This window comes from Lachnellula hyalina (assembly GCF_007821495.1).
Source record: "Lachnellula hyalina strain CBS 185.66 chromosome Unknown contig00018, whole genome shotgun sequence".
Lineage (NCBI taxonomy): Eukaryota > Fungi > Ascomycota > Leotiomycetes > Helotiales > Lachnaceae > Lachnellula > Lachnellula hyalina.
Genome location: NW_022157132.1, coordinates 59,949 through 86,831, shown reverse-complemented (window position 1 = coordinate 86,831; position 26,883 = coordinate 59,949). Strand labels below are relative to the sequence as shown.

The following is a 26,883-nucleotide window of genomic DNA, read 5'->3' as shown; positions in this document are numbered from 1 at the left end:
TATGAGAGACATGTTTGATCGCCGTGACAGGTACGACAAGGACAACATTCCATATTTGGAACGAAGAATTCAAAGCAACGAGACCAAGCTCGTAGGCATTCGAGCCAAGCCTAGCGAGTTGATCAAGCCGGGAGAGGTTGAAAAGGTTACGGATTCTATCATCAAGGTCAGTATCTAAGGAGGCATGCGGGAACTTCAGTGCTAACAGTCACTTAGGACAAGGAATCCATTGTTGCTCAGCATGCTCGTGGAGTTTTCATCAAGGAGTGCATTAGAGATGAGCTTATATTCTTTCAAAGCTCGCAGTATCACGTCAGCCGTTTGAGCCAAGACTGGTCGCAGGAGCGAGTGAAGTATTCCGAGTTGCAAGCTGACAACTGGAAGCAACTCCAGGAAGAGCTTGAGAGTATGCCATTAGGTGATGAGTAACGATGCATAAGTACTTGAGGCGTGGTGTACGAATTTAGTAAATAGCAGCATTCGTTTCGGGGGAGATTCTTTTGGACGTTCAATAGCGTTAGCGACTGTACTGTACCTATGTCCACGCCCACATAGTTAATGGATTCGATGATTTCACGTGTGGACGAAGTAGGACATTTAGTTTCTAGAAACCACTTTCGAGTCTGAAAGATTGAATTCAGTAGTGATAATATGACTCCTATACCACAGTTATTGAAAGAATGTACACATACTTTGAAATCAAATATCTCACGCGAACATGAGTCTGGTCTGGACCATGAGCGAGCCTAGCTCCCTACCTATTTTATTCACTCACTCACTCACTCACTCACTGCTCGCTTCTGATAAGTATTAGTTTCTTATCGGACAGCCGCGCCCCTCATTTAGCGCGCTCCACCCTCGTTGATCTCGACTCCAAGTTCACCCCCTCTTCCCCAGACATCTAAAATCCTAATATTCGTTCGTGCGCATAAGACAGGAAGCCGGCCTCATGCCTCCCTTAACCCCCCTCCAGCGGAATCAAGTTTCCCAGTTCATGGGCCTGACGGGTGTGCCAGAGAAGACGGCGCAACGGGTGAGTCTCATTTTATCTGCCTCTGCCTACCTAGCCAAAAATTTATTTGAAAGTGGAAAGAACAACCATGCTAATGACTCTTTCCCACAGTTGCTCAAGGCTTCGGGTTGGAAGATCGAGAATGCTTCTGACAGGTAAGAACATATTTCATCAATGTTTCGCACTGCAACGAATACGGCATACTCTATCGAATCGAATAACCACCAAACACATTTACCTTCTACCACATCCCATTATGGACGCGGAAACGTTTCACCTTATCTACGAGTACAACCTTACGGACGTCACCGTCAAGAAAGTCCACCTGAAGACTATTCGTAATGTGACTTCTTTCAATCGTTGGCGACGCTATCACTCAAGGAACGGCAAGCTCTTTACAGGGTTCGAGGCCCATATGTTCTCCTACAACACGCAGCGGGCTGCTTTTTTCCTGACGGGCTTCTCTTCTAGAGATGAGGATTTCGATCGTAAAAGCGCACTCCGTATGGTCGCTCTGACGGATGCGCTCCTAAGCACGCCGCGTCCAGATTCTGCCACCCCCCTATCGTACCACGCTTCAAACATCCAAAGGCTGAACTACGCTGGTTCTTTGAGGACGTCGATAGACTATTGCGTGGCCACGGTTTCCTGGCGGACGACTCCCTACAACCATCGCAATGCCCAAAACGCCCGCTTCATATGGTGTACCCAATTGATTTTACTCAGCTCACTACGCCAATGACAGAGCTCTGGACGTTTCAGTTTTCTTTCAGTACTGACTTTCGTAGCTTTTTTGCCGCAAATGGGTCAGCGGCACCTGGTGCAATGGCCACAAGAGACAGTCTAGACAAGCTTTTTGAAAGCTATCGAGGTAGGGAAATCATTCCCCCATAATCATTGATCTTCTGTGGCTAATTGTGATATAAATGGAGATGCAAAAACCGACGAACGAGACACTGTCAGTGTAGACGGAACGATGGCCTACTTCAAGGCTCTTGGCGTTAGTTTGGAAGATGCTAGCATGTTGGTATGTAACCTCTTCATATGTCTCGAAAGTTCTGAAACTTTATTCCTACAGCCTCCTATATCTAGTAAGTAATGCTGACTTAAAAAATTTGCAGGTACCTATGGAGATTGTTCAGGCACCTACTGTCGGAGAGATATCCAAACAAGGATTTATAGATGGATGGAAGGCTGTTGGGTAGGTCCACAGTGTTCCTCCCGAATAGTTCTAACTGGGCATGTAGTGCGGATACAATCCCGAAGCAAAAGGCGTACGTGATCAAGCAAGTCAACAAATTGAGTACGGATATCGATCTCTTTAAGCGAGTGTATCGACATGTGTTTGTCTGTGCCAGAGAAAAGGGTCAGAAAGCCATCTCTCTCGAAAATGCTCTCACATACTGGCAAATCATTTTCAGTCCTCCAGGAAAGCTATGGGTTACTGCGTCAACTGATTGGCTGAAGCTGTGGTCGGAATTCTTGACCACTAATTGGACTAAGAGTGTCAATAAAGACATGTGGAACCAGACCTTCGAATTCGCCCAAAAGACCATGCAGGATGAGACGTTGAGCTTCTGGAGTGAAGAGTCGGCCTGGCCCGGTGTTATCGACGAGTTTGTGGTTTTTGCGAAGGAAAAGAGAGGAGATGTTCCAATGGAGACTGACTAAAGAAAAATTTTCCTACTGAGCATGAATGGGTTTTCCTTGGGCCGCTCGAGCGAGCATTGCAATTGGCGTAGTTTGGCGATATTGCGGACTTTTAGATTCCATAGGGCATGGATGGGCATGAGCCTAATATTGACTACTGCAGAAACAAAGCTTTGTTTGGCAGCATCTATTGTCTCGTGGTTCATTTGATCCGCGGTATTATATTGTTCCACGTCGAAGGTAATAGGATGCTTCGACATGCAGAGGAAAAGCTCCTGGACACGCACAAACAGTACTTTCGAGTGAAAACATTGGAACAACCTACACTTTGAATCCCTATTTGTTTTGGTGGCCAAATTACTGATTTGAAGTGGGATATTGTAGTATCTTACATGACACTCATTCCCATTATATCCATTTCGCCATGCAATGCTCTGCCCATATAATACAGACCCCTCAACCTACTTTCTACCTCCCCACACCTGTCTCCATCACACCCTTCATTCATTTGTTTCTATCAGAACTCCTCCCTGTTCTTCCATTCCACATTGCCCGAAATCCGACTCAAGCTCTCCAACGTCCCATCCCCCAACTTGACACTACTAAACTTGATCATCCGCGGATCCAATCCCAACGTCATCCGTACATCATCCTGAATCTTGGAAGAGGCATCGAAGCGCATGACGAAGTAGTGTCCGTTTGTATATTGTGCTTGATGCTTGCGGGTCTTCTTGGGGAGGTTGAAGACACCCCAGTTGTTAAGGCCCCTAATCGTGCCACCACTGCGGAGAATGAGGGAACCGGCTGTGCGTGCGATTCTGTGGACTTGTTAGAGATCTGTCGTTATTGATGGCAAGAAGATGTTGGTGATGGAAAGGAGAGACGGCATGGCATACTCTTTTACCTCGGCGAGGTTGCCCGGTCGGACCTGGTTCTCTTATTAGCACACATATACGAGTCGATTGGAAGAGAAAGGCAACTCACGACTGCAATTAGCTCATATAACATCTTGGCGCTGCATACAAGTCTTCCCTCTCATCTCAAACCGTCGTTGTATTTGAAGCTCGAAAATAAGGTTGTTCGGAACGGAAAAACATCGTTCCACTTTTCTCCCGCGATTGTGGTTTGCGACGGGCGATAAGAAAAAATTATTTCAAGTGCGCAAATTCACAGCAATTACCCCACCAACTATCTACACAAGTACGGACTCCGAGACAAAGGGCAAATATGTCTAAACGCGCGGCAGAAGATTTTGAAAATGGTGGCGCGTCTCTGAAGGGTGGAGAACGTCCCGAGAAACGCGATTTGGATGACGAGGTGGGGGAGTTTGAGGATGAATTCGAGGACGAATATGAGAGTGAGGACGAGATTTTGGAGGCGGGGGTGGATGGACGGCCAGATGCTGAGAGGGAGGCTGAGGAAAAAGCTGGTGTGTTGGTATTTTTGTGTCAAATGAGGTATATTTACTAACTGTTCTACAGAGGCTATGGATGTAGACCAACAGACGTTTATTGTTGGTAGGAATAAACTTGGGCCTGGAGAGACACTTGCCCCAGATCTTTCGGCATACGAGATGCTACATGCGCTGAGTACGCCTTGGCCGTGTCTGTCGTTTGACATTGTCAAAGATAGCTTGGGAGATAACAGGAAGAATTACCCCGCTACGATGTATGCGGTTGCAGGAACACAAGCGGAGCACAAGAGGGAAAAGGAGAATGCATTGATGGTCATGAAGTTCAGCGGATTAAGCAGGATGGAGCGGGAGCAAGATGATGAGGATTCATCAGACGATGAGGACGAGGACGCAGACCCGATTCTCGAATCGACATCTATACCTTTCACGTCTGCTACGAACCGGATTCGAGCACACCAATCCCCAGCCTCAGACTCGTCACGGCCGCCCACAACCCTAACGGCTTCAATGACAGAAGCTGGTCAAGTTCTCATCCACGACGTTACCCCTCACCTCGCCTCCTTCGATACCCCTGGCACAGTCATCACCCCGCAACAAAACAAACCCCTTTCCACCCTCCGCATGCACAAAGCAGAAGGATACGCCGTCGACTGGTCCCCCCTGGTCTCAACCGGCAAGCTCGTAACCGGCGATAACAACGGCAGCATATACGTAACCACCCGAACCGCGGGCGAAGGCTGGGCCACAGACTCTCGACCATTTACAGGCCACACGGGCTCGGTAGAAGAGCTGCAATGGAGTCCGTCGGAGAAGAACGTCTTTGCTTCAGCGTCTAGCGACGGTACTATCAAAGTCTGGGACGTGCGGAGTAAGAGCAGAACCGCGGCGCTCAGCGTCCAGGTCAGTGACACGGATGTAAATGTTATGTCCTGGTCGCACCAAACAACACATCTCCTTGCTTCCGGCGCCGACGATGGACAGTGGGCTGTATGGGACTTACGGCAATGGAAGCCCAACACCTCGTCCTCTTCTCCATCAAAACCTACACCAGTAGCAAGTTTCAACTTCCATAGAGAGCAAATCACGTCCGTGGAATGGCATCCTACAGACGACAGTATTGTAGCAGTAGCAGCTGGAGACGATACGCTTACGCTGTGGGATTTGGCCGTCGAGTTGGATGATGAGGAGAGTAAGGATACCGGGGGCGTAGCAGAGGTGCCGCCGCAGTTGCTGTTTGTGCATTATATGGAGAAGGTCAAAGAGTTGCATTGGCATCCGCAGATTCCCGGGGCATTGGTAGGCACAGGCGAGGCGTTTAGTGTGTTTAAGACTATTAGTGTCTAGATCAAAATCACAAAAGCGAATTCAAGAACACTTCGACACTTGTTTCAATCTCAAAGACTGCATGCCAAAGGTAGATGTTGGGTCGAGGAAAAAGTTTTCAGTGGAGATTTTCTGACCTGCTTAGGTGATTATTGAGATGCTTCAAGGTACGTTCAAAGAATACTTAAACCAGATTACCGTAATAACAGAAGCATGGTACTGCATCGATTCAGCCATCCTTGTAATTTGTATGAGCATCGAAAGCTCAGAAATATCCCGGACGACCCCAGCCTTCATGAGAGATCGTAAACCTCTTATATCAAAGTACCGGTACCTCTATTAATCTCCTTTCGCAAAGCAGAAGTAAACTGCGATTTAGGGCTTCAGAGACCATGGTTTAGCAGCGATGCTTCCCTTTCTTAAAGGAACTTCAAATCTATATACACAGCAGAAGACGAGGGAATGCGAGAAATAGACCTAAAGAAAATGGACTCGCTCTCCTCCGCACCCAGGGGGGAAAGAGCAGCAAGTTCTGTTCACATGACGGACGAAGGCGCGTACGGATTGTGTCCCAACCAGTTGATGACCTTGTAAGCCATGGGGGCCATTATTCAGACGCCACATAACTCCAACTATTGCTTTTGCTTTTGGAGACCCAAGCACCACTCCTTCGGTAGGACCTCCTTCAGCCATTCTCCACAAATCTCACTGATACCCCCAGTGGCTCACCCGCTTCCTAAATCCCGCAACGCAATAATGGTGAAATAGTTTTTGATAATTGCCCTTGGACTTTCATGGGGGTAATGCCACCAATTTCGAAATCGGGGGTCTCCGAGCTCGTGTAGAAAGAGAGGAAAAAAGAAGAAAACCTATTCCTGCAACGGAATGGTTGCCTTATGTAAAATGGATCTGCAAGGATTCAACGCGATGGTCCTATCGAAAGATCTATCCCCGAATCGCAAGCTGAAAATCCAAGTAAGTCTTACAGTTCTTATGCACATCAGGAAGACAGATCAGTTGCGTCTTGTGCCTCGAAGAAATTCCGCTAGGAAGTCAGTCAGCCTCAATGGAAACGTAACATTTTTATGCACGAAAAAGCAAGACGCTCCTGACCAGGTTTGCGACGCCACCGGGGCCCCAAAGTACGAGGATTGACAGAAGCGAGTGTCGACCTAGGCCAATCAAGGCAGCTCTTTAGTTGCGCTCGTGACCGTCAGGGTCTTGGGGATCCAGTGCAGTGGATTGGATCGTCGCCTGCCTGAAGTCGTATTTGGCAGGGTCCCCATGCATGGACCTGCTTCCCCGCAAATGGCTACTCAACCTTAGTAGGAAACTTGCGGGTGAGATGAGCAGAACGCTGACTTCTAGACAACCACCTCTACACACCGACGATCACTTCTCTCTGACCTGTACTACATTCCTTCTCTTCTTCTCATCCTGCTCTCAACATCACACAGCCAGAGCTGCCATTATCACCGCGCACCGTCTCCCAAATGAGCGAGTGTCTCCAAGTGCTCTTCTTCGTGGAGGACATGAAGACTCCAATCTAGCCAGGGAGCGTATAAAACACAATATTACAAACCATCACACGGCATAGGTGATTATGGTACGCATCTCTTGTAACGACGACTACGACAGCAAGGACTATTTTCGTTTTACCTTCTCGGCTCGCCCTTCAATCAAATTCTGCTTCGACCGCCCAAAAGCAGTCTCGATCCCTTGTAATCGTCCGTTCAAGCGTCGACGAGCGCTGTCTGATGTTGATGGAGATGGAAATGGAAATGAAGGCCGGAAAAAGAGACGGCTCCGGCTGCATCTCATCACTTCTCGTCTTAGCCGGCCATATTCCCAGCCCGCTACCAACATTGTCAACCGTAGTGGCTCCAAGGTTGTGGTGTTAGGTACACAAAACAAAGCTCTGGGTAGGAGCGAATTGAGGAAAGCAGCTATCATGAATCGAGTTCGGATGCGGATAGACGAGGCGAAGGACTTCATACGCCTTGAGCATGAGAGAGGACGGGCCAGGCTGTCGATGCGAGAGATTGTGCTCCATAAACCTAGGACGCATGAGCCGCCCTTACCACCGTCTCCTCTTGGCCTCTCAAACTACGATGCTTTTGACATGGAGGACGATGTGAATACCGACGAAGACTGCCATGAAGATGGAACCGACCGAGTGTCGAGTATCTATTCCGACTTCAACATCATGAATCCTATCACGAGTGATGGAGACGATTATGACTATCTTGACGCGATAGATGGTATCGAAACCCAGGCCTTGCCAGATTCTCCGCCTCAGCCACCAGAAGAAACTATTGTAGGAATGCTAAGAGAAGAGAAACTGCAGGAAGGTTATTTTGTGCAGGTAAAAAGCTAATTCATGAGAAACAATGGTCTGGTTGGCGTTCGAAAATTATTGTATCATTCAAGGGTCAAGGATTGGGTAGTGAATATGGATGATGGGTTGGAAAAAATATTAGGTGCATAACTATGGTTGTTGAAGTTTGATAGCGCGATCAGCTGCAATATCACACATTGCCTTGCAGTGTGAATTAGCAATGAGATCATTCTTTATATCTGAGATCTCTCACCTTGATAGCCTCTGCGCGTTCAAGCCTAACATCTCCCCTTGCTATCCTCTCTTTCATATTGTCCATAATGACAGGACGAGATCTTCCATTGACGAAAACACTGAAATGCAATCAGCTCAAAATCTTCCCAGCTTTGCAGGACTTCCATACACATATTTGAGACCAGGAAACTTCCTCTCGTACTCCTCATTCAGATTCCGCAATTTCGTTGCTTCTTCTACGCCACCAGTATTTAATTGAGCCTGCTCTGCTTGAGACTGAGCGCTCTCGACTTTCTTCTCACCAAGCCTTGGGTGAGCGCCAAGAATCTTGTCGAGCCATTCCGTATCACTTGTTGATGAGCTCTCAGACAGATCCGTCAACTGGACGCCAACACTTGCAATGAGATCATTGTAAGATTCGAACGTTTCGGTGTGAAGAAGATCAAGAGACAAGGTATGTAGGGCCGTACATGGCTCAAAAAGTGCGTCAAGAACAGCTGCTCGTTCGACGGTTGATAGAGCTGGGACTCCAGTAATTGGGGGAATTTGAAAGCTTGACATGGTTTGAAGGCTCAATGGACTATTTTTTACAAGTTTTTAAAGTTGTAGGAAGTTGTAGGAAGTTTGGAAGTTGCTTGTACAAGAAGGAGGTCGAAGTCCCATCTGGAGACCAGTCACGCTAGTCCCTTTTTGGACTAACCTATAAAGTGGATACAAACTTGGAAGACCTCAAAAAGTTGCATATTGATCCTGTTGTTGCGCCGGAGCTCAGAACTCGCAACCCAGACGTGATTCAAGATGTTATGCTCAAGTAAGCCCTTCTGCACGATCTCATTTCTTGGTTCCTACGCGACTAACTTTTGACAGTTTCTGGAGAGGCTCCACAGCATCCTGTGGCATCGTCAAAGTCAGGTAAGATATCCAGATCCCTCTTAGAACAGGACGCGAATTGACAAGACCTAGGCAATGTCTACGAGAAGCGCTTGATCGAACAATATATATCAGAGAATCATAAGGATCCAGTGAACGGAGAGGAGCTTGAAGTTACAGATCTCATCGACCTCAAATCCGCCAGAATAGTTACTCCTCGACCCCCAACCCTCACCTCGATTCCCTCTCTCCTCACCACTTTCCAAAACGAATGGGACGCGTTAGCACTCGAGTCATTCAAGTTAAGACAACAACTCAATCAGACGCGACAGGAATTGACTACAGCGTTATACCAGCAGGATGCAGCTATTCGAGTCATTGCGAAGCTAACGAGGGAGCGCGACGAGGCGAGAGATGCGCTGTCAAAGGTCACAGTAGGTGCCGGGGCGAGCAATGGGGATGCTATGCAGATCGATAGTCAAGGTCTCCCAGAAGAGCTGGCGGCCAAGGTTGACGCAACTCAAGAGAAGTACGGGCGGCTCCCCCCTAAAACACTGGGAATATAATACTGACCCTTTGTAGACTTTCGAAGAGTCGTCGGAAGCGCCCGGTCCCACAAGGTTGGGCCGACACAGAGGCGGTAGAAAAATTCAACATTACAACTGCTTCTAAGCCTCTATACCCAGGTGCTTCCGCTATTGCAGTTGATGAGGCTGGAGAGCTGGTCCTCAGTGGTGGTTCTGATGGTATTGCTAGCGTCTACTCGATTGCCGACAACAAAGTTCAACAAACTCTCGAGGCCGGTGCCGCTATTACAGATGCTGTTTGGTATGGAAGCCAGCCCGTTGTTTCCACTTCTTCGGGGACTGTGAAGGTATTTGGAGACGGCGAGATAACTTTCACATCACACGCCGGCAAGGCCAACGGATTGGCCTTACATCCCAGTGGTGATATTCTCGCATCTGTTGGTGTTGACAAGAGTTTCGTGCTATACGATCTACAGGCCGGAAAGGCTGTTACCCAAATCTACACTGATTCAGGTACGTTTATAATGTTGTCTAGAGCGTCCTCCAATACTAACAACGAAATAGAACTCACTACCGCAGCATTTCACCCTGACGGCCACTTGTTCGCTGCCGGAGGTGCTGACGGCCAGATTAAGCTCTTCCACGTCAATACTGGCGAGAACGCTGCGAATTTCGACCTCGGCGGCTCCGTGCAAGACCTCGCATTTTCCGAGAACGGCATCTGGTTCGCTGCCGTCGCTAGGGGATCCCCCAACGTCGTCATCTTCGACTTGCGAAAAGAAGGCAAGGCCGCTGAAGCTAAGGTATTGGAGATTGGTGGACAGGTTGACAGCCTGAGATGGGATTATAGTGGTAAGCCCTGCTTTTGAACTCTTTCTGAAACATCCCAGGGGATTTGGGGCATCAGACTAACCCTGACACAGCGCAATTCCTCGCCGCATCCGGCCCAGGTGGTTTCACGATCTCGCAATATACGAAAGCCAGTAAGAAATGGGACAATGTGATAAGTCTTGCTGTACCTGCCACTGCTGTGGCATGGGGCCCTGAGGCAAAGACGCTAGTTACGGTCAATGGAAAGGATGGAGTTGTCACTGTGCTGGGATAAGATAAAAGGGTCTACTGTAGTTTGTAAGATATCCAGAATCATAAAAGTTTCCGTCATTATTTACTTGAATTATCTGGCTTCATGGTCTCGGGCGAAGAAGAACCTAAAGAGGGGGGGTGTTCGATGTGCAACCCCCCTCCCAACAAAGAGTTTACATTTTCTGCTACGAAAGGAAATTTTCCTTTGAGAGTTCAGAGTCGCCGAACATGCTAAAGTTGTCTGTCATGAAGGAGATACACCGGACATTCAGGGTGCAGGTGTCTAAATTCCATGAAGGGTAGGCTGCGTGTTTGATGCTTCTGCTCCTGGCAAGGTTATACAGTAGAGCGACCAATACCTACTTAGGTATGTACATAACAGTCATACTTCAAATATTTAGTTCATGACATATAAAATCCATGTTACCGAATTTGGTTACCAGACAAGGTAGGAAACACAAATATGAAGTTTGCCTCTTACGAAGAACGGAAAAGGGTAAAGGCGTAGGCAAAGGAGCAGGCTGGCGCTTAGGCATTTATTAGGCGCCTGCTCTACCTATTCTTGATCATGAGTTTTCAGGGATTCAATGGTTTAGATTTCACGCTCTGCTCTGACAATGTTTTCTCCTTTTCTCCTTTACTTTGTCTTTTCCTCTTCTTTACAAATAATCAGACAATTAGTCATTGATTTCCCGGATTTATCAAGCAAAGACAAAGGTCCGCAGACACGTTCGTCGGGCTCAACTTGTGTTGCGGCAACGCCGCATCCTGGGCCGCTAAATTCTAATCACCTCCACCTCCACCTCCCACAACAAAAAACAACACATTGTGCCAGCACGACCAATTCACACCCAGCTCCTCACGCCCGTCCGTCGCCATCCTAGATCCTACATCAACCTCAAACGAGAATCAGAGAGGCGAGGCACTGCGGAGTACAGCACGCGAATGTGGTGATGGACGGATGGCAAGAACCCCAGCGCCACAAGGTAAGAAGCACCGGCCGTAGCTAGTAGAGAATGAATACCAGAACGGGCAAGATTAATACGATTCACTGGCACAGAGATCTTTTCTGGAGATGTCCCAGCAGTCAACTCTTTCGCCATCACCGATTTTATTTCGAGATACCCCGTCCTTCGCCGCCCGATTAGCCTCTGCGGCTCCTAACGATAACCTCACACGCAACATCTCGCCTTCGTTTCTTGAGAGACGGCGAACATCACACCCTCACAACCAGTCCCTACAACCTTCACGCACAGCATCTCAAGATATGGCGGATGTGTCTCAAGCACAACGGCCACGCCTCGAGCATCGGGCCTCCCAAACTATAATCGATCTAACAGACGAGTCCGAGGAACCCTTGCTGTTCCGGCCACACTCTCATCACCGCGAGCGAAGCCGTTCACAAAGGCCGCCACAGCTCGGAAGAAGCGATGCGTCAAGTTTAATGGAGTTTATCGACCTTACCGAAGACAATGGTGAACCCGACATCATAATCACAGGGGGGCGAGAACTGCCCCGCCCCCAAGCTGCTCGGTCTGCTCGAGCGCCTCCTCATTATCATCTACCACGCCCCGATTCACCTTCTCTATTCGTACCTCGAGAAGTGGCCCGAGAAGCATCTGCACAACCAGCAATTCACAGGGTCTTTGGAAGAATAAATGCGGCAGCAAGTGCAGGGGCTAATGTTGTGGGCGCTGCATTGGGATATGCTATGCCTGCACGACAGCCAGGAGCGAGACCGGCTCACCACCACGAAGCATTCCACTTTCATCCAGCAGACGACTTTTTAGGCCAAATACATATGATGAATGCAATGGGGGCCATGCCGCAAGCTATGCCTCGTATGGACTATCGACATCCTGCATTTGCAGAGCGGAAAGCGGAACACGTTCCTCCCAAACCTGCTAGGAAAGACTTTACTAGATCTCCCACGGAGGATATGGACATCATCTGTCCCAGCTGTATGGACGAACTGGTACATAATAAGGAACACGAGGAGCCCGTTACAAAGAAGAATGGCAAGGCACCAACCAAAAAGGAGAGGGAGGAGCATCCATTCTGGGTGGTGAAGGAGTGTGGTCACGTAAGTCAACTTTCAAAGGGTTACCAAATCCTTGCTGACAATTTTCTAGGTCTATTGCAACAGATGCTTCCAAAGCCGAGACCCTCGCAACAAGGTCTCGGGTGTCTCTTTCGACGAGATCACAAAACCCAGCAACAATAAGAGCAAGCCCTCGAAGTTGCTCCTATGTGCGGTGGAAGAGTGCGAATCTGATGTGAAATCCAAAGATAAATGGATTGGCGTGTTCCTTTGACAGTGTCCATTTATTGGAACTATTGATGTTTTCCCTCAGCGTACGTATTTGCCAGGCATAGCGAGATCAGGGGCTTCTTTCTCGTTGGGGTTGCATTTGCATTGGTCTTCTAGCATGGAGTAAAGGGCATGGGTCATTCAGGGAATCACTCATGATTGTGCTTGTTAATTCCTTGGCGTTGGAGGAGAAGACTCATTGGAAGAAAGTCACGACGATTCCACAACATTGCGGACCTGTATTGTTTATGAGTGTGTACCTAGGTAGGTATCTATCCAGCAAAGAACCACAGCTGTGTTTTTGAAGGCTCTGAGTATTCCAGCGTTTGATTGTGATCTAATCTTTGTTAAATGTGACTGAGGACCTGGATGGTGGCCTAGGTCTTCCGACTTCCAGTGTCACAGCGTCAGTGCCACACATCTCAGCTAATGTCTTCAAAGCTGTAAAGACGACGGATCCCCAACATTTTTATGTCTGGCTTGGCCCCCGAATAGTGAGTGTAACAATAAAAATTTCGCATGATGTGCAGATGACACAAGGGAAAATTGTCTCTGAGCCAGTTTGCCTTCAGCATTTACCGAAGTTTTCTGCTCTGCTCATGAGACATAGGATGAGAGTAAAAGCACCGTCCCTTCCTTACGTCCCTTCCTTTGCTCGATGCGTAATTGTTTCCTTCTCATCCCAACGCCAACGCCTATCAAAAAGCAAAAATATGCATGCGGCTCCCTCATGTGACCGGCTGCCTATTCCAAAAATTTGTTGCACGTCGCACTTTGCGGCCTTTTTTCGTTGCTGTCAGAATCAATGCAAGTATTTATTAATTGATTATTGGTTGTATTTACTTTCTCGTGTGACTAGGTATTCCGTTGCCTTGAGAGAATCACATATTTTGTTGGATCTCGTAATTGGAATATTGTTATATCAATTGTTGACTTGGGGAACTTCATATCTTGGAAGTTTGGGAGTGAGTGTTGGGTTAATAATTGGTACTGTATGAGAATTTGCCTGTGTCTACCTGCTGGCTTGCAGATATTTGATTGTTGCTATGTTTATGCTCCCCTTTGCTCGTGTACCTTGTGTTTAGGTGCAACGAACCCCTTTTTAAGCGAGATTGTAGAAGTGAGCTCTTCACTTTCGCGTCTTTGGCCAACAAAGTAGAAGGGGACTTTGAAGTTCGAGCAGTAGGTAACATATCGATATTTCGGACTTCTAGATACCAACAGTGCACTGTAGTTGTATTTAGATGGGGTATTTGGTTGTTTCAAGTGAATTGATCTTTTTTAGTAGCTTTAGTTCCAAAGGTAGGAGCTACCTACAGCTTTTGACTCTTATCTTCCGGTGAATGTTATACTTATTAAGAAAGATAGATTTTAGCCCCAAAAAGCCACTTCCCCTTCTACACCTATTTCGCAATCGATCTTCAACTTTCAGATCCATCATCCTTGCCGCCGCCAATGACATTCGGCATATTGACAGCATGCCATCTGATTCTAGTTCCCCTACCAAGGACTCAGGCTCATTGGATCAATTGATTCAACAACGAAGGGACACTGGATTGAAGAGAGAGCGAGAAGACTATGCGAGACTTGAGAGGCTGACGCAAAGCGGTAATGAATTGGAACAATCACATGCCCTGAAGATTGCTACTCTGAAAGCGACGCAAGCTTCTGCTCAAAGAAAAGAGTTGTCTGATCAGCTAGCACATATCGATTCAATCAAGGCTCGTCAGAGGATTGAGCTGGCCGATTTTCAGTACCGACAGGCCCAGGAAGTTGCATTTCAAGAGCGGGTGAACCAAACGAAGCTCTCAGAGACACGACAAGTCGCTGATACTTTGTTGGGTGAGGTGCTTCGCCGACAAGGTGCTGAAGCTAGGGAGCAGTCGGGTGCGAGACAACGTGAGGAAGAGGAAGTCCGAGAGAAAAGATTGAGGGAGGATGGCATTCTCAAAGACGAGCTTCTAAAGATGCTTGATGAAGAGGCTGGTCGCGCCGCCGAAGGTACTCCATCCATCCCTAAAGCCAGCCAACCAACACCCAACAACAAGCGCACATTTCTTAATAAATCCTCACTTTCTTCCACGGCGGCTAGACCAGCTTTGTATGAGACAGAACAGGGCGATCTGCGAAGATCCAAAAGAAGTAAACCGACCATTCAATCACAACCTGAACGAATTCCTAAAATGCCTTCCACGAGTACCAGGAAGAATGTTCCATCCCTACTGTCGCACTCTCCATCACTCGCACTGCGTCCCGAGCCCGCCCCGGAAAAGATACTTTGCAGGATACCAGAGTACTCTGCCAGTGGGAATGCAGGATTGGCAATTAAGACAAGCTTCGAGCTGAGGTACATCAGCGGCAACATTAGCAGAGAAGCTTTCAGGGTTGTTTGGCACGCATCTCCAGGCGCGCCGATTAGAACTCTTAGGGCCAATGGCAACAACCGAACCTTTGAACCGTTTGTGGGCGAAGTTTGCATGGCCACTCAGCGACCGGAATGGGTGCTAAATGCGGCTGGTTCAAAGGTCAGATACGACCGCGCAATCGCACGAATGATAGTGTATCCATGCCGTAGCACCGGCGCTGTTTCGTTAAAACTCGAGTTCAAAGATACCGGAGAGTTCGATGCGTTCTTCCTTCTTTTTGCGGGGTATTACGAGGGGCATTGGACACGTTGTGATGAAGTGGTATGCTTTTTTTTTCCTACCTCTACATATTGCTTAAGACTTTCATCGCTAACCCAACGGATAATAGGAAGGTAACCTGCAAAAGGATTGGTAGTATATAGGCTAAACATATACTCTTGGCTGATATTTGGGTGGGTGTTCAGGGAGGAATGGGGAACGGAACAGAAGTAGTTGGCGTACAAAATCCAAAAGAAAATGTCGACGGGAGGCTCTTGAAAGTCACCGACCGAGTTTATAGTTTCGATATATATCGATTGGGTACCCAAAGTAGGACATAACAGTGCGTTATAAGCTGATTGATATGATGGTAAAGAATGAACTTGCATGCCACTCAATATAAGCCTCCTCTTAGGACTTTGCGTCACTGTCAAGCTCATCCTTTCCATAAGAACCACATTCGCTGTATATCATTCTACAACCTCATTTGTTTACTAAGTGTGTGGTTGAAGAGATACCCTGAGCTTGATCCAAAGTCTGCTTGTTTTTTTTTTTTACCTCTATGCCTAGCGTTTTTGCATACTTGTTGGAGGGAACCAATTCACTGGAATTATTTCTCGATTCGTTCCTCCCTGTTCTGCTTCACCCAACTCACCAAAATCCTCCCGAGCTACAACATCCTCCCCTTTTCAACTCCTTCGTCGGCACATCGCCTTTGAAGGCCAAGTCAACCACAATTCGCTGTTACCCTAAATCGTTCTCGGACAGAATTCCTCAACCGCACTGTAGATTCTGCTCTTAGACTTAATACGAGTTTCCACCTTCAAAAACACCCCTGAGAGACGATTATACTCGAGACACAGGTCTATCTACGACGATCGATCTACTCATCCAATTCACTTTTGAATTTCACCCCGCTCATTCAATTGACAACCTCCCTGGGTTGGACAGCGACCTTCTGCCTCAAACAAAAAACCTACATCTCGTCACTTTGCAAGGGAATCCATCGTCGCTACCTCGCCTAAAGCTATTCCAATCCGTCACTCTACGCAGGACGTTAACAAAATGGCGCCAAGTTTAGATCCTAGCGGAAACCCTGAACTCGACGGTCTTCTAAAGAAGAGACAGACCATCGCAGCTACTCGAACGGCGGAAGATCTGCAACGCACTGAGGCTGAAAAGAAAGAGGATGACGAGTTGGAGTTCGCGAAAAAGAACGCGACGAGGACTTGGGGAGCAGAGAGAACGAATCGTCTGGCGCAGCATAAAGCAGAATCACTATCCTCATTTACAACACTCCAAGCACGACATGCCCAGGAACTGGCGGTCCTTCAGAAACGACAAGTAGCCGAGGCTTCTGAATTGAAACGCTGCAACACCAAGAAAGGAGCCAGCATCGAAATGGAGTTTACAGCTAACTACACTAATCGCGCCACTGATGTCGAGAATCGAGTTAAAGATGCGGTGAATGCTCGAGAACGAAATAAGATGGATCTGAAGCGCAAGAGAGACGCTGAGGATAGCCAGCTCAAGAACGATGTTTTTGCGGCATTTGAGGCAATGGCTCTACCCGCTCAGAACGAGAAACGCCAAAGTTCCGGCAGCAATGCGTCGTCATCAGCAGTTGAGAATACAGGCATGGGTGAAGGCCAACAAGCTAGCAAACGACAGAAAGTCAAACATGAGGCAGAGGTTCCAGTTCCTGCAAGCGTTTCACCGCTGGTAGAAGATTCATTCAGAGTCAAAGCCATTCAGAGCACCCTTAATGATTCATCGGATGCCTTGTATAGTATTTTCTCGGGCTAGGAGAAATATCTTCGTTTCAATGGCCAAAAACGACTCTTCTACCCCTACAATGGAGCTGAATGTGAAGCTGAGAGCCATCCGAAATGGATGTTGAGTATGCTACATTGCCGCATTAACTACGACAGCTCGAAGGCTAGCCTCTTTCTGTTTCAGTACCCCAGAACACTTCGCGTCGAATTCTGGAACACTGCAGAGCTTTACCGGTTCATCAGATTCTGCGGCTCTCAGGAATTGGGCCTTAAGATAGCGTTGTAAGATTCCAATTTTATTTACATATCGGCCGCTTTTATTTGTATGAGAAACTGACACAAAAATAACAGCGGAGTTTTGCTGGCGGGAAATGGTTCAGGAGCCCTCGCCCTCCAAAGCCAGTCTTGGGAAGGACAGGCATTTAGAGGGTAATAACACGGATGAAGAACATCCGAAAAGTACCTATCTCAGATTAAGAATGGCAGGTCCTAGGGCTTGACGTAGGAAGCGTGGGTGCAAAAGCGTGATGATATGTACAGAGAACCAGAAATTCGAGCGATGATTCAAGTCCCACAGAAGTTGCGTGACATAAATGCTGTTTGAAGTGCTCCTCTTCTCAATAGGTCGTCATGCCTTGGCTGCTAAGAAAGCGACTAGCCTCACTTGATCAAGAGGCACACAAGGAAAGAACCTTCTCTGCCCCTACATTCCCAACTTCACAAAGTGTTCAAGATAAGCACTCAAATTGTCATTCACATGAATGTCCTAATTTGAACTGCCAACATGAGATCAAAAAAGTTTATCATTGAGAAAGAACTAACGAGATCGTAGAAAAATAGAACGTTCCTTTGAATACGTGCACTAGATAGTATAGGGATGTTATGGTTAAGATATGGAATAGGCGGGGTGGATATTGATTAGAGACCGGAAGCAAGAAATAAACAAAACGAGGCGCTGTGTGGAAGAGATTTTGAGTATGTTTTGGAAGAGATGAAATTGTTGAGAGTGCCTGCTTAAATATTGGGCTACTTCCCTCTATATCAGCTGTGATAATAGAGAATGTATATACTATGTCCCAACAAACGCAAGTGCTATACAGATCCCGCGTCGCGGGGTATTATACATTGATCATACATATCCAAGCTCCCCACGTAAAACTGATCACATTTACCGTCGTCCCAATTTCCATCTTGCAATCCGATCCTGGATCTCCGCCCATTGGAGCGACTTCCTCCTGACTCCCTCCTCGTCACCCTCCTGCAGCACCACCGTCGGCGCCCCGCTTCCATTGCCAGGATTGCTCGTCATGCCACCAACGACAATTTTTGCTACGCGGCGGAGATCGTGTACAGTCAATTCTTCAATCTTGCGGCACATCTCCCTCACGCCCACTTTGCGGCCATGGACCTGGACCTGCCTGCCTAGATCCTCGAGCTCAACCATTCTGCTTTCAAGATTCATCAACAGACTTGACCGTAACTGGTTCTTCGCTCTGCTGACTTCTTCGGGTTGCAGAGAAGCGTATCCGTGATCCAGAGTTAGCGCTTGTAGTTCGCGACACATGACATCAAGCATATTGGTGACCTTGCTAGGTGAGCAACTGGATGAGATGCCGAAAAGTCCAGAATCGGTGTAGGAGTGATTGAAGGCGACACAGGATTCTACCCAGCCGTGTTGGTTCAAAACGTTGGTGTAGAGACGGGAATACATCCCTTTCCCTGGTCCACCGGCGGAGAAAGAACCGCCACCCCCGAGGAGTGTTTGTAATGTGGCAAGGGCGTATATGTCGTTTGAGGAGATGGGGAGGGCTTCGAAGGCTAGATGGATGTGTGAGAGAGGTAGTTGGGAGGCGTTTATTGGTGGTGGGAGAGCTGGGAGAGTGAGGAAGCCGCCGGTGTAGTGTGATGGTTGTAACATATCGGAGGAAGATGGCGGGAAATCAGTGTATGACTGTACTGATGCGTTGTGGGGTGCTGAAGTAGACATATTCTTGAGGAAAGGTATCTTGGAAAGTAGACTAGAGGATTGTCGAGGTATCGAGGATGGCGATACTGGGTTTTGACCACCCGAACTCGCTGATGAGCCTAGTGAGGTTTCTGATCCCGTCTGTGATAGAAGGGGAGCTTCTGTCTTTGGCATGTCCCCGAAATACTGTTCAGCCAGTCTTAGGGCCTCGGAATGCTGAACTCCGGCAAACGCGACAACCATCCTTTCTGGTCTGTAAAATGCGGCTCTGTAGGACTCGATAGTGCTCTTGCTAATCTGCGAGAGCCTCTCTTTGGGGCATAATAATGGGTTTCCAAGTGTGTTATCCTTATATGCAGCCATATGTACCAGCTCTGGCAGAATCAATTCTGGCTTGGACCAAATCTCTCCAATCTCATACGCGGCTGTGTCGAGTTGCTGCGCAACCTCTTCTTCCGTTATCTGAGCATCGCGTATTGTTTCTGCCAGCAATGCAACGGTTGTAGGAACCTCTGAGTTGAAGGTTGCTGATTGGTACATCAGGGACTCTCTAGAAGAAGCACATTGTATATTGCCACCTAACGACTCGAGAGTCTCCAACATCTCATCGCTTGTCCTCTTGCTTGTCGATTTGAACGCCAGTCTGTCCATAATATGGCTCACGCCCCTCAAGTATTCGTTTTCATATCTTGATCCGGCGTCTATATATACGCCAATCCCGGAGAAATGCCCTGGCAAGGCTTCGGTAGCAACTCGGAGGCCATTTGGGAGGGTAGATATCTGATCGAGCTCTGCAGGATCCTATGGCCATATACTATTAGAGATGCGCATTCAATAGGAGTAGGAGGGTTTGGTAATATACTTTTTGTATCCCGGTAACAACGGTGGCTAGACTTCTAGAGCCAAATGATGGTAATACGCCGTGGACAGAGGGTCTTTTTGCGACAGCATGGGTCAACACTCTCGAGGAGGAGCACTTCAACATGATGGATCTAGAGGTTGGTTTGAAGGGTTCATGAGCTCCAACTCAGCAATCTGCAAAAATGTCTCTGGAAAACGCCGCGATTCGCTGGGATGTCGTAGCCGCTGCCGCTACCTTAACTCCGAAGGAAACCATTTCCAATCCATTAACAAAGCATAACACGTGACTGTTTTATTCTTACATAAGCACCAGTACCTTCCTTCCTTGCCCTTGCTTGCCCTGTGCTTGGCTTGTCCTTATGCAACGCAACTACTTTGTACCGTATAACTTTGGGAGTGGTAGTGGTTTCTGCAGAACAGAACAACAACTTCCTTATTAAGCATCAATAGCCAAACATACTATGCGTAGATGAACACTTCATGCGGCTGAATCGAATGCTGCCGTGGGTCATCCGCTAGAGGCCAAAAGTACTCAGAGTGTCAACAGTCAAGAGTCTAGCCCCTCCCCTTTCCCTTCACACCCCCAAGTCCCCGTCCCCTTCCCCTCATCGCGTTGTGCCACCGGAAATCTAGATGCTGGCCTTGCGATACAAGGGGCTATTCTACTCTACAGTACTGTACTGTACCGTACTGTACCTACAGTATTTGTACTTGTAGTCTTGTAGATAGTAATCTGAGCACCGACAGACCGGGTCTGGATATATGACCGGGGTTTGCCGTTGCTAGGACATGACCTGAAAAAGGAGGCTTCATCCATTCATTTTATTTCTTCATAGGATGGATACTTGTAGGATAGCTGAACTCTTTTCAATTTGTTAACCTTCTTGCTTTACCTCCTCCTCCTCGGGTTGCACCTCCACTGCGACGCTCGGCGAGAAGTGCCATCGACCGAGTCAGTCTGAGACGGCTCAACTGACTTACTGACTGATTGACTGACTGACCTCAGCCAAGCCTTCATCCATCTATCTCTCTTCGACCCGCTGACCTCTGAAAAGTGAGTGAAGATTAGAGGACCGTAGGTCTTTGTTTGCGAGGCAGAAACACGAGGAACACGAGAAATACCGCAATTAACTCGTGTCTGGGGTCCAACAAGTACTTCATCATGTACTCAGTACCGAGCCCCCCATGGAATCCTACTGCTGCAGCCTCTCCACCTTTAACATCCCCAAGTTCGCCAGCACGACCGAGTCGACTACGCGGATTGAGTTACCTGCGAAGTTATACCCAGACGCATATATTATCCCGAGACAGTCAAAGCCACAGTCACAGTCCCGGAAGCTCGAGAAATAGTCCGAACCAACACCCCTCAGCTCTCTCGCGAGCTACCAGTTATCCTTCACCCTCTGCAGCTGCAACCCAAAACATTCGACAAACATCCTCAACTGCGCAACAATCCCCGATAGACTCGCCACTTGAGAGAACCAGCGACCCAGAATTCCCTTCCTTCACAAGCGGGTGGTTTCCAGCTGTGGGAGGGCAGAGTGAACCGCAGTCAGCATCTACAGCTACAGCTCCAGCCTCGGCAGTTTTGTCTACCAACAACTCGTCAGCCGTCGCTTCAGATCTTACCGCCTCCATGGCTCGAACGCGGTCGGCGACAGCTGAAATCGCAGGAGACATGCCTCAAGTCGACGGAGGCGGGGATATACATCATGGCCAGAATGCAGCTGACAACGGAAGGCCTTCTACGCATGGCATGCCCCATCAGCTTCCCTCCATACGCTTCACCGCACACCAAGATCCAAGAGCGACAAGGCCATCGCTGGCTTTCATTCCTACGGCACGCATATTACCAACCGGTGGCGAAATCATAAAGGTCGGGAGATATTCAGAGCGCGATAGTCAGCCTACAGCACCAGCGAATGTTCCTTCAGCAGCGCCAGTTGGATTCAAGTCGAAAGTTGTAAGCAGGCGCCACTGCGAGTTCTGGTGCGTTGAAGGAAGATGGTTCATTAAAGATGTTAGGAGCTCTTCTGGCACCTTTCTCAACCATATCCGACTGAGCTCACCTGGCACGGAATCGAAACCATTCCCTATCAATGATGGTGATATCGTACAACTAGGCATTGACTTCAAAGGCGGAGAGGAGGAGATATTCAGATGTGTTAAAATACGGGTGGAATTGAATAAAGGCTGGCAGAATGGCCCAAGTAGTTTCAAGTAAGCTCCTTGATATTCTTGTCGGCGCGGAAGCAGTATTAACCATCTTCTAGTGTCCAATCCCACAAGCGACTCCGAGAGTTGAATAGCAATCAAGGGAAGTCTTCTCTAAGCGGACCATCACAGGACTGCTCGATCTGCCTGGGGCCGATCGCCGTAAGTCTGCATTCATCTCCCAAATCACAGCCGTACTAATGATTCTTCAGCCCTGTCAGTCCCTCTTCGTCGCGCCATGCTCCCATACATGGCACTACAAATGTATACGAGTAATAATAAATGGACCCCACTGGCCTCACTTCGTTTGTCCGAATTGCCGAAGTGTGGCAGATCTCGAAGCGGAACTCGAGGACCCCTATGCGGATGCCGAAAATGCTGGATGGGAGGAAGTACAAGCAGTAGATGACTCACCAGTCGCGGCGGATCGACCTATACAATCCCCCGAACCTGAGGGAGAACTTGAACACGAAACGGAAACGACAGAGGCATTGAACACATTCCTACACGCAGAAGGAGAGGATTTGGAGCTAGATCATATCGAACATAGCGACGGCGTAGACGAAGCCAGTGATGATTCTAGTCAAGCAGCGAATCACATAGTGGAGGATCTGGAATTTTTAAGCGTGGAACAACCACCATCTCCTATAAGCTCCGCAGGTTCACAATCAGATCAAATATCGAATTCTACCGTACCTCCAGTTAACATTGGTCGGCCACGGGGAACACATCTTGAGCAACCCGACCCCCGAAGAGGACGGAGTCGATCTCGGACCCCGAGCCCTAACGGCATACCTTCCTCTTTGTCCGACGTATTAGTTGGAGCCGAGGGACCAATGACACCAAGAAATGATGCTGGGCCGTTTGTCTTTGATGGGAGCGCAGGCCGATCTTCAGGCGCTAGACTTGCTGCAGCGATGAATTTGGGCGCTGCAGCAGATATGCCATCGCCTCGATCAACGCCCCAGCCGCAGCCGACATCATAATGAAGACTTTAATAAGGGGACAAGGCCATATTTTATTGTGTCATCTGCCTTGACATATTGCATTTTAGCGTGGCGTGAACATAGGTACTTATTAGCACTGGATGTTTGTCCTAGCATGGGTCATTCATTGTAAAGTAACGGCCGCGATCATAATAGTTTGATAAGAAGACGCGCTCCGGGACCGGCGTTATGGGACGGCATTACTCGCATATGGGATAGGATTACGGCTTTGGTTCATTGCATGACGGGGACATATAATATGCCTTGGGAATCTGCTTATGCTTGGGTAGGAGACAAGAGAAAGTTGGTTGGGATGAGTGGCTAGATAAAGCGTAATATATGAAGACTTAAAAGCTATTGCTTGTCTTCACTCTTTGAGCAGACCAATTTTGGAATCAGTTTCATGTCAAAGTTGAAAAATAATTCCATTACTACACAGCCTTTCAAATCTCCTCCTCCCTCTCTCAACGTTTCAACCCTGCCCCTAACCTCTCAATTTCCCTCCCCTCCACAGTGCCCTGCCCAGCAGCCTCCCTCAACCGATCCACAGCCGCCACATCCCTCGCTTTAACCGCCTCCTCCGCAGCCTTAACCCTCATCCCGCACTTCTCCCACATCTCAATCACCACAACACTCTGCAGTCCCCCGGCTGCTTTCGGTATAAATACCGACGCGAGCTTCGGGTTGCCTGCTGCTAGGATGAGGTTGAAGAAGGGCTCCCAACCAATGGGCGATTTGCGCGTCGACGAGAGGGACTCGAGTTCCGCCCAGTCGCGTTTGGATACCAGGGCGCGGAGGCTACGGGGTTTTCGTTAGTGATAGTAAGAAAGGGGAAAGGGAAAGGGGCGTACCGGATCCACCAAGCTATTTTCTCGGGGACTTTAAATTCGCTTTGGATTTTCTTTGCTCGGCTCTGGTACCCGAGTTTGATGAGCTTGAACATCGTCTCGTTGACGCTGAGGCCTGTGAAGGTTTCCGTTAGGTCCCTGTCGAACGCTTCTTGCATTTTGAGGAGGGCGCTGGCTTCTTGCAGGGCTTTTAGCTCGAAGGCGGTCTCTTTGGAATCCGAGAGTAACTTTGCGGCGAGCGCGAGCTTGTCGATCGCTGCGCGGGAGTCTGGTTGCTTCAGTGCTTCTCGAACAAAGACGTTCGTGCCGTCGACGCGACGGTCATCTTGGTAGTAGAGATCTTTTAGTAACTCGCCGTCGTCGGTTTGAGCTGATGATTCGACGAGCGCTGTTGCGATTGGACGGCTGTTTATGACACGAAAGAAGGATGCGAGAGGCAGTTTTTTTTTTTAGTTGGAGGAGGACGAAGAGGATGAGGTCGGAATCTCCACTCTGGATTGCTTTGTCCAGGGCGATTTCGTCTTCTTCCATGTTTAGAAGAAGAGGTACCTGCTTCCCTGCTCGTGGCTCGTGATTCAGGAGCTCGGTGGCGAGACGACCTCGTCCTTCGTCGTACGCTGCTCGGGCGATCTCTTCGAATGAGATGCCACGCTTGCCTGCAAGTTTATCTACTATTAGACGACATATTGTGTCTTCGTCCTCAGAGCCTACGCGTACTTTTTGAGATGCCCAGTGGACGTAGATGCGGTCTGTTGGGAGGCGGAGGTATGTTGAGATACGAAGTGCTAAAAGATACTCGCGGCGATTTATAAGTCGTTTTACGAGATTCTCAGGGGTGAGGCGGAGGAACTGTTCGTAGGATAGTGGTATCCCAATTTCATAGAATCGTACTGCGTTGAGAACTCGCAGTGTTTCGCACATATCGACGAAGTCATCGCTGTTATAGATATCAAGGACTGACTTGCCAAAAGAAGCTGCTTTCAGTAGCTGCTTCTGCCAGTGGATGCTAAACTCGTGACCAGCAGCTTTGACCTATTATCTTGTGAGAAGTGAGGGTAGGCAATTGAGGAATGGACTTACACATGTGCCGACTGCTTCTATTAGATTTGGCCGTATTAACTGAATGTTGTCGTCGGCTTTTGGGGACTGCTGTTCGAGCTGCTCCACCGCATCGAGCAAAATCGATGCTGGAGACTCCGTGCCAAATCGAAAGACCTCGTCAGTCACCTCTGGGACTTTTTGCAAGAATTCGCAAACATCGTTCGTTATAAGGCGAACACCATCATGATCCGCAATTAGATGAACTCGACCATCGTATAAATATTTCGCAGCGGCATCATTCGGTCCAATGATGTGGACTTCATCTTCCCACGCAATGACCACTGCATCATTCCCACACCATTGTACATCTTTTGGTGGTATTTTTGATCTCGAGTCATGCTCACTCAGTCTATTTTGGAAGTCACTTTTAATGACATATGCCCTTCCACTTTCTGTATATAAGGCAATGAAGTTTCCGTTGGGAGAAACACTAATGTGGGCGAAAGGTCCAATGTCTAGCATTCGATCTTCTGATTCAGTAGCATCAACCACATACATTGTTTGACCAATACTCAACAACACTTCTACTGATCGTGATAGCGTATGTGCTGGAGGAATGAGCGTCCACGAATGGACATTGCCTTCAGGAGGCGTGACTAAAAGCTTAGGACGTGGTTCCTCGTATCTTGACACGGATATCAAATGGTTGTTTGAAAGAAGCGCTACAAATCCATGTCCATAAAATCTAGCTTTCAGGTTAGCAACCATCGAGAAAGCCTTCCAAGCTTACATACCGGCAAGATTCGACGCCATATTCATCTGCACCGTTTCCAAGTGAAAACTGTGTGAAGTCTCCTTGCAAGTCATAGTAACATCTAACCGTACCATCGGCAGTTACTACTATGAGCTTCTCATCTTCTGACCAACCAAGTCCCTTGATGGAACCTTTATCCCAGTTGATGCGCCGGATCAGTTTCCCGGCGCAACTGTAAAGGTCGATGCTGGATTTGGAGGCTTGTGTGCCTCGAAACGAATGAAGCTTGGACTCGTCTCTGTATAATGCTATAGAAGGAGGACTATGATCAGTACGGCAATTCTCTATACATCAAACAGCAGAAAATGGAGAACATCAAGATGTAGCAATCACGTGATGGATATGAAGTTCCAACGACTCTAGTCAAGCGCTACTGATCAGACCATGAAGCACTTGCTTTATGTTCCATATAATAAGCTCTGGAAATAGCTCGAGGAACCAAAAACGAAAAGCAGGGGTTTGAGAGATGCCCGTTTGGAATGGGCCATGACGAGCTGCCTCTCCCCTTTCTTTCTAAAGCCCAACCCTTGCTCGTTGGGCGACATCCCAAATTATCTCTTTTTGATTGAAAAAATCGGCCAGACAATAACGTACCAATAGCACCTCCATATGAACATCCCGTGACGATGTAATTCTCAAGCTCCAGATCCTGGTCGAACACGGCCGTGTAAAGTTGGATTTTGCGGTAGAATTTATCGCCAACCTTCTCCCATTCCGCCGTCGGGTTCGCCATATTTTGGTTATAAGAAATGCCGCATTCCGGTTCCTTGAATGTTGATGTATTGGAGTGACAGACGCCTGTTGATGGTAGGCAAATGCAATTCGATGCTGTCGGTCTAACCTTAAGGTTTGGTCAGAGCTTCTACGCTAGTCCTCCTTGACTTTACAACATCGATAACTACAACGAGAACAACAACAACAACTACTCAAATTACTAGCACCTAAGAGTATCTTTCATCTCTCAGCCCCGCAGTTGTTGTGCAGCAGTCAAC

The 26,883-nt window shown here is 48.1% G+C and overlaps 10 protein-coding genes across 10 annotated transcripts; 6 read left to right on the top strand and 4 right to left on the bottom strand.

Annotated features, from left to right (window-relative positions):
- Positions 1 to 949: 949 nt before the first annotated feature.
- DCN1 (Defective in cullin neddylation protein) lies at positions 950 to 2,683 on the top strand (the record flags this gene model as incomplete). The annotated part of the gene is made up of 7 exons (XM_031146817.1): positions 950 to 1,033; positions 1,124 to 1,167; positions 1,394 to 1,579; positions 1,801 to 1,883; positions 1,945 to 2,039; positions 2,134 to 2,213; positions 2,260 to 2,683. The coding sequence occupies 7 exons, from the start codon at positions 950 to 952 to the stop codon at positions 2,681 to 2,683; spliced, it is 996 nt and encodes a 331-aa protein (XP_031008192.1).
- Positions 2,684 to 3,179: 496 nt separating this feature from the next.
- Positions 3,180 to 3,670, bottom strand: MRP17 (37S ribosomal protein, mitochondrial; the record flags this gene model as incomplete). Its single annotated transcript, XM_031146816.1, has 3 exons — positions 3,180 to 3,480; positions 3,559 to 3,590; positions 3,647 to 3,670. 3 exons carry the CDS (start codon positions 3,668 to 3,670, stop codon positions 3,180 to 3,182), a joined length of 357 nt encoding a protein of 118 aa, XP_031008199.1.
- Positions 3,671 to 3,889: 219 nt separating this feature from the next.
- rrb1 (Ribosome assembly protein) lies at positions 3,890 to 5,420 on the top strand (the record flags this gene model as incomplete). Its single annotated transcript, XM_031146815.1, has 2 exons — positions 3,890 to 4,091; positions 4,144 to 5,420. 2 exons carry the CDS (start codon positions 3,890 to 3,892, stop codon positions 5,418 to 5,420), a joined length of 1,479 nt encoding a protein of 492 aa, XP_031008198.1.
- Positions 5,421 to 7,002: 1,582 nt separating this feature from the next.
- LHYA1_G001835 (uncharacterized protein) lies at positions 7,003 to 7,776 on the top strand (the record flags this gene model as incomplete). The annotated part of the gene is made up of 1 exon (XM_031146814.1): positions 7,003 to 7,776. The coding sequence occupies one exon, from the start codon at positions 7,003 to 7,005 to the stop codon at positions 7,774 to 7,776; it is 774 nt and encodes a 257-aa protein (XP_031008201.1).
- Positions 7,501 to 8,532, bottom strand: allB1 (putative allantoinase; the record flags this gene model as incomplete). Its single annotated transcript, XM_031146813.1, has 3 exons — positions 7,501 to 7,725; positions 7,991 to 8,090; positions 8,141 to 8,532. The coding sequence occupies 3 exons, from the start codon at positions 8,530 to 8,532 to the stop codon at positions 7,501 to 7,503; spliced, it is 717 nt and encodes a 238-aa protein (XP_031008200.1).
- Positions 8,533 to 8,769: 237 nt separating this feature from the next.
- Prpf19 (Pre-mRNA-processing factor) lies at positions 8,770 to 10,473 on the top strand (the record flags this gene model as incomplete). Its single annotated transcript, XM_031146812.1, has 6 exons — positions 8,770 to 8,782; positions 8,839 to 8,883; positions 8,935 to 9,370; positions 9,424 to 9,881; positions 9,933 to 10,220; positions 10,259 to 10,473. 6 exons carry the CDS (start codon positions 8,770 to 8,772, stop codon positions 10,471 to 10,473), a joined length of 1,455 nt encoding a protein of 484 aa, XP_031008195.1.
- Positions 10,474 to 11,526: 1,053 nt separating this feature from the next.
- Positions 11,527 to 12,766, top strand: LHYA1_G001832 (uncharacterized protein; the record flags this gene model as incomplete). The annotated part of the gene is made up of 2 exons (XM_031146811.1): positions 11,527 to 12,534; positions 12,584 to 12,766. The coding sequence occupies 2 exons, from the start codon at positions 11,527 to 11,529 to the stop codon at positions 12,764 to 12,766; spliced, it is 1,191 nt and encodes a 396-aa protein (XP_031008194.1).
- A 5,563-nt stretch (positions 12,767 to 18,329) lies between these two features.
- On the bottom strand, positions 18,330 to 20,112 carry mpp (Mitochondrial-processing peptidase subunit alpha; the record flags this gene model as incomplete). The annotated part of the gene is made up of 2 exons (XM_031146810.1): positions 18,330 to 19,928; positions 19,990 to 20,112. 2 exons carry the CDS (start codon positions 20,110 to 20,112, stop codon positions 18,330 to 18,332), a joined length of 1,722 nt encoding a protein of 573 aa, XP_031008197.1.
- Positions 20,113 to 21,150: 1,038 nt separating this feature from the next.
- Positions 21,151 to 23,188, top strand: DMA1 (E3 ubiquitin-protein ligase; the record flags this gene model as incomplete). The annotated part of the gene is made up of 3 exons (XM_031146809.1): positions 21,151 to 22,208; positions 22,262 to 22,364; positions 22,415 to 23,188. 3 exons carry the CDS (start codon positions 21,151 to 21,153, stop codon positions 23,186 to 23,188), a joined length of 1,935 nt encoding a protein of 644 aa, XP_031008196.1.
- Positions 23,189 to 23,652: 464 nt separating this feature from the next.
- Positions 23,653 to 26,624, bottom strand: vps16 (putative vacuolar protein sorting-associated protein 16-like protein; the record flags this gene model as incomplete). Its single annotated transcript, XM_031146808.1, is given in 6 exon segments — positions 23,653 to 23,986; positions 24,040 to 24,441; positions 24,455 to 25,068; positions 25,117 to 25,822; positions 25,872 to 26,139; positions 26,486 to 26,624. 6 exon segments carry the CDS (start codon positions 26,622 to 26,624, stop codon positions 23,653 to 23,655), a joined length of 2,463 nt encoding a protein of 820 aa, XP_031008160.1.
- Positions 26,625 to 26,883: the final 259 nt, after the last annotated feature.